General features: G+C 47.1%; 1 protein-coding gene across 1 annotated transcript; it reads right to left on the bottom strand.

Moving 5' to 3' along the window:
* Positions 1-3,838: 3,838 nt before the first annotated feature.
* Cd93 (CD93 molecule) lies at positions 3,839-10,336 on the bottom strand. The gene is made up of 2 exons (XM_075962397.1): positions 8,193-10,336; positions 3,839-7,975 (listed from the first exon to the last, which is right to left on the bottom strand). Exons 1-2 carry the CDS (start codon positions 10,112-10,114, stop codon positions 7,951-7,953), a joined length of 1,947 nt encoding a protein of 648 aa, XP_075818512.1. The 5' UTR covers positions 10,115-10,336; the 3' UTR covers positions 3,839-7,950.
* Positions 10,337-10,699: the final 363 nt, after the last annotated feature.

The following is a 10,699-nucleotide window of genomic DNA, read 5'->3' on the forward strand; positions in this document are numbered from 1 at the left end:
TCATCATGTGCAAGCAACCTCACTGTCAAATACAGCTTATTTACATATAATCAGAATCAGAAAATATCTGCAACATATTGGTTCTCTATATATGTACATTATTTTTCGTTTATAATATATTTTTGATATATTGTGTAAATATGAACACAGGGTAAATGTCCCACCAGAAGAATATTTAGTAGGCCTGTAGTTTAGCTTATTTATGAACATAATTTCCTTTAACAAGCCATTAAAAAATGTTTTTCGAGTTGTTTTCTTGTTTTGAAGCTGATACATGGGTTGATTCCAACTCAACATGACTCCAGATTTTGAAATAATGAGGCCCAAATGAGTCATCTTTTCCTTTGCTCAAAAAGAATAAATAACTCATGCTAAAGACCATTCAACATGTAATTAAAGTTAATAGACGTCACTTAATTTCGGCCACGAATCCATTAAAGCATCCAACCCAGTCCCAGGGAGCATTAAAGTAGTCAAACTGGGCATCTGGTCTTCTCCATGCAGCGGAAACAAAACAAACTCAAAATCCGTCTTAATGAAAAGCCATGACTTTATCACCGATCCAGTTCCACTTCAAGTTTGGCACCTATAGACTCTGCCAGAAGATTTGCCATGGTTGTTGTTCCTTATATAGTTTAATAATAGCAAAGGTTGTCTCCATAGTGAAAAAGAGCAGGGTTGGATCGACTGGCTGCATGTAAGAAGGACATGTAGAAGAATGTAAAAGAAAGAAGTCAGCACCTCACATTGACGAAGTTAATACTCAGTGTGGGGAGAAGAAGACGGCAACGGAGCAGACAGGGGATTCCAAACAGCATACTTGTGTCTACATAACTCCCACCCAAACACTAAGGACTAAAGACAGTCTTTGCGGTCCCCAGAGGCATTACATACTCTACAATGGATTTTAAGGCAGATTCCATTGATGTCCCCTGCTTACCCTAGTGTGGCCATCTTCTCTGCCTTTGTCAGATGGTGTGCTTGTATGCAGTTGTGGAGGGAAGAGGGAACATGCACAGATTGCTCTGTGGACAAACCTGGCCATCAGAAGTTCAATTGAAATGGGATATATGCCAGGAAAGTCAATAGCATGGCCTCTTCAAAATCAGCTCCTAGCTTCTTAAAGAGCTAAAAAAAAAAAAAAAAATACCCTTACCATCAATCTCAGTAGTTTTGAGTGGGGTGGGTGGGGATCTGCAATGGTGGAGATTGAACTGAAGGTCTCACATATGATAAACATATATTCTACCTATGAGTCACACCCCAGTTCTCATTACCTGGGTCCCCCTCTCACTGTTCTCAGTGAGTTTTATGAAACTTGAATCCTCCCATCAGGATTGACAAGGAAGCTGGGATGGAAAAAACTGGAGACCAGGAAGCCATGATAGTCACTGTCCAGGCAGGCAGGAGTACAGGATTGACTGCGGGCAGTTCCCACAAGCAGATACCAGGCAAAGGAGAAGCCAGTGGAAAGGCAGCCTCAGGAGACAGGTAATCAGGGACGGCTCTTGTACAACATGCAGGCACCCAACAAGATCCCTAAGACCTGAAATAATTTACCCTGCCTCTTACAATGGTGTGCTCTCTCCAAGTTAGTCACACATTTGGTATGGATTTACCATGTAGTACCACATGTCAATCCCTGGTCTGGGTGGCTGGGACATATTAGAGAGCAAAAGAAGGAACAGCCTCGCAGGGCTGACTTTATAATAGAAGATCACAGTTAGCATGACATCATTGTGAAGACAATGTATAAAATAAGCCTCCAGAGATAGAGACAGAGACCCACACTGGAGCACCGGACTGAGCTCCCAAGGTCCCAATGAGGAGCAGAAGGAGGGAGAACATGAGCAAGGAAGTCAGGACCATGAGGGGTGCACCCACCCACTGAGACAGTGGAGCTGATCTATTGGGAGCTCACCAAGGCCAGCTGGACTGTGACTGAAAAAGCATGGGATAAAACCGGACTCTCTGAACATGGTGAAAAATGAGGGCTGATGAGAAGCCAAGGACAATGGCACGGGGTTTTGATCCTACTTCATGTCTGGCTTTGTGGGAGCCTAGCCAGTTTGGATGTTCACCTTCCTAGACCTGGACAGAGGGGGAAGACCTTGGACTTTCCACAGGGCAGGGAACCCTGACTGCTCTTTGGACTGGAGAGGGAGGGGGAGAGGAGTGGGGGGGGAGGGGGAGAGGGGCGGAAGGACGGGGAGGGAAATGGGAGGCTGGGAGGAGGCGGAAACTTTTTTTTTCTCAATAAAAAATTTAAAAAAAAATGAGCCTCCAGGTACCCACAATCTTGGATGACTTTTCCATTGCAAAACGAAGATTTCAAATTAAAGGGGGAGAAAAGGAAAAGAAAAAACCCACATGAAATGAAAATTAGCTTTGTGATGAGACAAACTGACACCAAAGAGAAAAAATTAAAATATAAAGAATAAAAATAAAAATAAATAAATGTTAAAGTCAGACTACATGTCATTTGAACGGAATGGCTCCAACAGTTGTATATTTCTTACTGGCAAAGGAAGCAACCTACCAGGTATGTATCCATCACCCAAACAGCACAGCTCTTTATAGAAACTAAACTGATAAAAAAAAAAAAACCCAGGGAGAGTCTGACAAACCCTATCATGGAAGGGAGACTGTCCAGCGAGGTCTGAAGGCTGAGCCGCAGTGGACAAAGGTACACTGCTTCAGTGGCAGGCGAGTTGATTGCTTTGACAATGAAGGAAAAGGCTTCTTCTACGGAATGTCCACAATATACTCATAACTCTTCGGTCTCCACCTAGGTGTCCGATGATAATGAGGACGCACAGTGGGCATACCTAACTCTGCAAATCAAGGGCTTTGGTAAAAGACCCACTTTTCACAGACCTACCTGACACTGAGTACTTTACAATCACCCAAAGATGCTGCTTTTAAAAGGTGATATTTTTCTTCAGGAGCTTTCCCTAAACCAGGGAACATTGGTCTCCAGTTGAGTCAGCATGAAACAGGCATTAGAATTGTGTGTTTGTGGGTGTCTGTATGTTGTGTCTGTGTCTATAGGTGTGTGTGTTTATTGAAACGTGCTATGTGTGTTGTGTTTGTGAGCTTGTGTCTATATTTGTAAACAGGTGTGTGTGTGTGTGCATGTGCATGTGTGTGAGTCTCCAAACAAGTTAGATTTACCGATGTATTTTGTTGGTACCTAAGCTGCTAGAGGATCAGGCCGATTTAATTTTAATGGATATTTATTGGAAGTGTGCTATGCCATTAGCATTATAGAATGGAACCCTTTATCTCACTTAAGCCCTCTCAAAAAGCATACCATCTGAAAATTCACCAGCTATTTTCTGCTTCCCACAACACAGAATCTCAGTGTGATCTTTGCAGCCAAAGGGGCAAGGATCCTGGCCAATTAGTTAAACAAACTGACAGGGCTTCCCTGACAAAGCAGTGTTAATGCTCGGAGATAATTGTAGGCGGGGCTTTCGGATCCTACCAGTCAGCTGCACTTAATCCCCCACCAGGCACCACTCAAGCAATTAACAAGACACTGGGAATTAAGGGTGGCCATGGTGACCAGGAGGAGACTGCTGAATCTGGAAGGAGGAACAGGGCTTGCTCTCACCTGCCAGGGACACTGTCCCCTTGCAGGGCAGTCTCACCAAGGGCACTTCCTGAGAGACAGCACCAACAGAGACCCCCCCCCCCCCCCCCCCCCGGCAGCATTCCTTCCAGTTAGAGACATGCCATCATCGGGGTAACTCTTTGCAAAGGGTAACATACATTTAATAATCACAAAGAATGTTCTGACATATACTTTAAATTGCCACAAATGACATCAAACAAATTCAAAACAAATATTTTTCAGATTTTATTAGGGCATTTGCACAACAGAAAGTTAAAAGATTGACAAAGACACAACTTCCTGAAGGGGACCCTGAGTCTCCCTTCAAAATGTCATGTTGCAGCTGTAAGAAAACCTGTACCCTGTGAGCCTTCCCTCCCCCCAGCCTGGGAAACATTCACTAATCACTAAAGTCACTTCTGTCTGAACATTCCATAGTTTCAGGATCCATGACACGGATTTGATGCATGTATTTTAAAATATTTACATTCTCTCTGAGGGCTCGGGGTGTGATTACTAACATGTACAATTGCCCACTGATAACACAGAACAAGACTGACCATCACACAATTCAAGTTTAACCCCCCGGCTGCCAATGGACTTCAACTCAGGGGGAGAACAGGTTAAAACTGCAGGAAGGAGCCACTTGACACGTTTCTAGAAGGATGGGAAGCCCAAAGTTCCCAACTGAAATAGACGGGTACTGCCAAGAACAGGTCATGTGACGTTATTTTCAACATGCCCTTAAGTGAGGGGTCATCAGGGCATCTAGTTGTTGAACCCGTGGAGGATCGAGGTGTGTCTGTCCCCCTGTTTTAGTTGAGAAGTTTCACAAACCACGCAGTCAAGACCTGGATTTGGGAGCCAGAGAAGGAACAGATGTTTTCAGGGTGTCTCTCTCAGATTCCCATGCTAAACCTATTGTTGAAGGACATGGAAATATGCAGGGGCACGAAGCCATATCACAGGTGCTAGAAAGCTTCGCTTTCCTGTTTTCCTGATTTAGACAATGGGGGCGTTAAGAAAAAAAATAATAGGAAAAGACTTTCCTATATTTGCTTTAAAAATTTATGTTATTTTGAATCGAGTAACCTTTTGTCCTTTTTTGGTCAAATCTCATCTCTATTCCTTTAGTTTTGCCAGAAATATTTATGGGAAAAGAGGATTGGAACAAAAAGACCTAACAATCCCATCCACCTATTGAAAGTTTGGTTGGTGAGAACGGTCCACAGAAGCATTCAAGGTTAGGAACTCAAAGAGGTTAAAACTTCATGAGGAGAAAAAGAATTCATTTCCTAAGCAGTTTGCCCAGCACGGTGAACATAACCACACACTCAGAAATGTTCATTTCATTCCACATTCTCCACAGTTCTGCGGAAGTGTCAGGACAGACATTTTCAGAGCTTTGCTAGTTTGTCCCTGGGTTCGAGGCTGAAGGAAAGCAGTTGACTGCCCTCTGCCAGGTGGGATTCATCCAGTTACTGTCGCTGAGAAATGCCATGGGGACGCACAGTGCTATGAAGTAGTTATGATGTTGGTGATAGAGGTAGTGGTGGTAATGATGAGCGGGCACCAAAGCCCGAAGATGCCTACATCTGGGTTTACACCAAAGCCAAGCTAGCTAGATACCAGGGATACCTGGGGCCGGATTTCCTTTACAAACAGCATTCGTGAGTCCCTCCCAAGGCATTTCTTTATGAGTAGTTCATTTTCTAAACTCTTCAAATTACTGCCTGTGGAGGTAGTGTATCACCTGCCTTTAATGATGAATAAAACCAATGCAAAGGCCTAGAAACGTAGTTTCTGGAAAGCACATGTCTAGCATACTTTCGGCGCAGGCTACCATCACCAGCACCACATAAAAGACAGAAAGGAATGACGGCCACCTGAAATTAAGGAATGAAAGGACTGAAGGCTTGAAGGTATTTCCTCCCCTTAAACTCTCTGGAATTCTCTGGAAAATGAAGAGTGGGAGGAGATAAGTTAGTTCTAAATACAGTTTTTTTTCCAGGTATGGACTCAAGCAGCATTTTCTCTGTGTCCTCACAGGCAAGGGACTGTTCTGTCTCTGCTCACTGATTTGTTAGCCTAACAACCTTGGTCCCCTTTGGCCAACGGAAGTTCACTTATCTCCTGCTTGGCCTCTTAGAAGCTCTAACCCATAATTTTCCAGTCTCAAACATGAGGACAGCAAGAACAGATGGGAGGATAAAGCACTGGTTTAGGAAGGGTAGACGGCTCCACTGGCCTTGACCAAACATGAGGCATGGTTCGGCACAAAGCTTTGGTAGGTCAGTGGCTGAGGGAGCTCTACCCACATGGGGAGGGGCTGAGACTGAAAGCACACTTTGAGGAAATGTGTTCATCAGTCTTCCCGGTTGTGGGTCCCACAGAAAGGAACCAGCGCCCCTGAGGGTGTTGGGGATGGGGTTTCATGTCTACGCCCTAAGTGGCTCTGGTCAGCAGCCTGAGCATAGACCAAGCAAGGCTATAGAGAATTTAGACTCATTCAGTTTGTCCTCCTCCCCTCAAGCCTTAAGTACAGATACTGCCATCTATGTAAAATCGCCTGAACGGTGGGCGCTGCTCTGTGTAATGAACTGGCTGCCAACCTACTGGCAACTATTGCCAGGGGTCCTGTGGCCAATGAAGTTCCCTGCCAATTAGACACGGCTTTGATCTCCCTTAGGTTCCAAACACCCAAATTACAACCGAAAGTCAGATGGTGAGCTGATTTTTAAATGCACAAATTTCAAGCACCCCACAGAGCTCCATCTTTCTCCCATCATCCTCCAACTTGTGGTTTGGGGGAGGGTGTTTTGTTTTGTTTTTTAAGATATTTCCTTAACTCCACAGGCCTTGAATCTGCGCATTATTCATCTTCACTCCCCAGATGTCAACTTGAGGGATAGATGCATTTAAGACCGGAAATGAAAGGGCACCCTGATCTGAGAACAAAGACCCGGGATCCCATGATGGAGACACTTTCCGTGTCTCAGCTTTCTAAGTAATAGAGGCAGAAGAAAAAAAAAAAGCCAAACCTCCATGAGACAGACCTGTGTAGCTGCAACACCATCACCAGCAGCAAGTTTAAGGGACACTTTTGCAAATGCACACTTGGAAATAAGCATGTCAATAATAAAATGGCTCTAAGCAGCTTTAACGGTTGGAAAATAGCCTCACTGTTCTCTCTTCCCCTTTCCCTTTCCTCTGCATCTCCTTTTTAAGCAAGCAGAGGGAACCTTCTGGGTGACTAATCCTTGATTTGATGTGTGTCACACCCACAAAACAGTGCGTTAAGTCCTCCAGATATACTCTTAACTGTGAACTGGGCTTCAGCTACATTGAATGACAGTATTCACAGCAGAGCCCATCCGACACCTGGTTCGCACGTCTTCTCCTTTCAGTCAGAACGAAAGCCTCCTATGCCAGCTTCCCAGTTAGGGATGGAGACAGGGTGCCCTGCAGTGGAGTTGGGGCCTGTGCTGGCTCGAAGACAAATTGTTCTCGGGGTATTGTTATTGTTTCTCAGTAGTCAAGTGTGTGGTAACATCAGCCCATTCAGATAATTTAGTTCATATATCTGTTAATTTAACTTCCTCCTGGATTCTGCTGTTACCAAGGCCTCCCACTCACTTGAAGCAACTTTCCAGCTCCCAGCTCTACTTGCCCATAAGCCCAAGACCATCAGAAAGCTCAGAATAATGGGGTAGGATGTCTAAACATCCTGCCCGCTTGCTCCTTAAGCAGTTGGTTGAACTTCCTCTCATTCTGACAGTTTCAACAATACTGAAGGGGATTGAGGGGAAATGCCAGAAGGCAAATGTACACAAAGGCAGCCATCCTGAAAAAGTCCCCATAGGAAGGGTAGAGCCTTATTCTCACGAAGTTAAATAATGAAGTGATCTTGTTCTCTATGAAAGAAAGGAATCGTTTCCATCCTAATTAGCACCAGTAGCTCCTTTTCTTCTCTGACGAATGAAGAGATAAGAAAAGTCTTTGAAGCCCTCCCACCCCCACTCCCCCACCCCTGTTCTCATACCCTGATCGGGAATCAGAGGAACACATTAAAATCATTCGATTATGGATTTGAAAAGAGTATGTGAACGAGGCCTGTCAGTAGCCTCAAAACTTCCCACAATGCCAAATTCACGCCCAGGCATAGCGAAGGCAGCTGGGGAATACCTGTCCATCCCAAGTGCACCAGGAAGGTGCACACTCTTTGCTGAGAGTTCAGTCCAGTCTTTCAGAATGATGTGGGTCCCCCCATCATCCGGCAGTTAAAAGTTCTAAAAGCAGTGGCAGCTGCTGGTGTTTCTATGGCCACATTGTCTTCAGCAGTCTGTCCCAGGTGTTGGGCTGTGGAAACAAAAGATTACAGTGTTTGAAGCCACGGAACCCTGTCCCATATACATCTTTGGGTACCTTGCCTCCACTCCATGTGCGCTGGCAGCAGAGGCTCGCCTGGGATGCTGAAGTTGGGTTTAACATCAAATGGCCAGCTGGCTGTTCCTGTCTCTGCCTCCCACCCAACATTTGCCCACCCAGCTACCCAAGCAACTTCTGGCTTCTTTACCTGTATTGGTTCTCCAGGGCTCGGCTCTCAGCTCGCTCTGGAACCCAGGAATAGCTGTCAGCTGCATTCTGGGGCTTCTTCTTCTTTTTTATCTCCTCCTTCCTGGCTCTCCGTTTACGATAAATGAGAAGCCCTAAGGCCAGAGCCAGCAAGAGTGAGATGGCCACCACAGTGCCCAAGATGTAGAACAGAAGCAGCTTCTGCCCATCGGTGTCGCTGTCACTGTGGGCCGACACAGAATCTTCATGTGTGGGCTTGCTGTGGCCAGTGGTCATGGGGAGGTATGTACCCAGCTCCATCCAGACTCCAGATGCCTCACTAGAGACTGATATTTCTTGTGGAACAGAGGTCGTGGGGGGATCTGATGGGAAGGAGGGATGCCCTGTGGTGGGTCCTCCCTTGGAGACATTCTCAGAGCCTCTGGAAGAACTGGGCATTTCAGGAGGAGGCACAGTACTCCCCTTTATGTCACCTTCGCCTTCCTTTTGGGGAGGCCTAGTTGATGGTTCTAAAGACACAGTGCCATTGATACAAGAGACCCCATTAGGAGCCAGCTCCCAGCCTGGTGGGCAGCCACATCGGAAGGAACCTTCCAAGTTGAAGCACAGGGTGTCACACGCACTGACCCTGGAGTCCAAACACTCATCTATATCCTCACATTGGGTACTGTCTTCTTCAGACTCGCGATAGCCATTTTTACAGGAGCAGAAGAAAGAACCATCAGTGTTATGGCAGTGATGGGCACAGGGTGAGTGGGCAGCGGCACATTCATCCACATCCTTACAGGCCTCCCCTTTAGGGTCACGGGATTGGTAGCCCACCCAACATTTACATTGGAAGTCCCCAGGAGTGTTGATACATTCCTGGGTACAGGGGGAGTTCTGGCACTCGTCTATATCCACACAGTTCACTTGGCTAGAGTCCAGCTGGTAGCCACTGGGACACTGGCATGTGTAGTTTTCGCTGAGGGGTACATGATGGCATGAGCCCCCTCCTGTGCATGGGTTGGAGCTACAGGGGTCCCGAGAAACACAAGTTACTAGGTCATCCTCCAGTCGGAATCCAGGCCGGCAGCCACAGCGGAAGGATCCTTCCCCACCTTCAAAGCATTCCTGCTGGCAGCCCCCATTGTTGAAACTGCAGCCAAACTTGGGGCTGAAACAGAGGGGGCCTGAGCTGCCCCAGTGGAATACGCCCGGAGTCTCAGTCTTTTCCTTGCACAGGAAGTAGTAGGTCTTACTCTCAGCCTCATCCCCACAGGCTACATTGGCAGCAGAGGCAAAAGGCACAGCCTCCAGGGAGGAGGTGGTGGCCTGGAAAGGGGTGGTATAGGTCACCTGGCCTGGACCACCCAGAGAGAGGGGACTGCACATGCCTTTGAAGTTGAACTTGCACAAGAAACCATCAATGTTACCTGGACTCTCAGGAGTCCCGCAGAGGCTCTCATACCATTTGGGGAGATGGCTGGGGTGAGGTGTCAAGGATAGGTCCAGTATCAGGGACACACAACGCTTAGAGGTGCAGGATTTCTTGCTCTCTTTGTACCAGTTTGAATAAGCTGTGTCCTCTCCACCACCCACCCAACTGAAGCCCTTCATTGGCAAATCATGGTACGTACACTTGCCCTTTTCTCGCTGGAGCCCGATCCAGAATTTGCCCACCTTGGCTTCCAAGGGTGGCTTGGTCTTCAAGAGCTGAGCCAGAGCTTGCTGGACATGCCGGGCCTCCTCCTCGCTCTTCACTGTGGCTAGATTGCCTCCATTCTCCTTGCAGCGGTTCTGGGCTTCAGCGGCGTTCAGCTTTCCCCAGTGGGCAGTATAGCAGGCAGTCCCCTCACACACGACAGCCTCTGAATCAGCAGCAGCCCCTGCCCAGGACTGGCCGAGCAGCAGCAGCAGCAACAAACCTGTTGAGGTGGCCATTCTGCCGAGTCTCCTTCTGGGAGAGGCTAGACTCCCCCACAACGACAGCGGCCACCACTGAGTCTTGGAGCTTGGCACCCGGCTGGGCTCCGAGGGGAGCTAAGGGCTGTGCCTCTGCTGCCAAACCACCACAGTTCTGGCGCAGAGAAGGTTACAGACTCCAGGCTTTTCACGTCCCCCTGACCCAGGGCGCATCCTGTGCTCTAGTACTTCTTATTTCTCACCGGATGCTGGGGCTTCCTGCCGTGAATAGCGTTCTGACTCCTGTTGCCTTCATCACGGTTTTGTTGTTCTCAGGACAGTGTTGCTGGTCTCTGGCTCAGAGTTGTGGAAACACGGTGGGGAGTGCAGAGGAGACAAGAGATATGGCTGCTTTATTTTGGGTTCACTCACTTTTCCCATAGCGTAAAGGGCCACTGTGGCATGCTATCTAGTGAGCAGAGGCCTTGGGCGCTAGGGACATGAAAAAGATCATCCAAGTAACCCATAATAAAATTCCACTTCAGATTGCAAACCACCAAAAGAGAAAGAAAAATATGTGAGACTCGAAACACAAGGCCACGGAGAGATAGTTTTCAGCCTTTT

The sequence above is a fragment of the Microtus pennsylvanicus genome, chromosome 2 (genome assembly GCF_037038515.1).
Source record: "Microtus pennsylvanicus isolate mMicPen1 chromosome 2, mMicPen1.hap1, whole genome shotgun sequence".
NCBI classification, from domain to species: Eukaryota; Metazoa; Chordata; class Mammalia; order Rodentia; family Cricetidae; genus Microtus; species Microtus pennsylvanicus.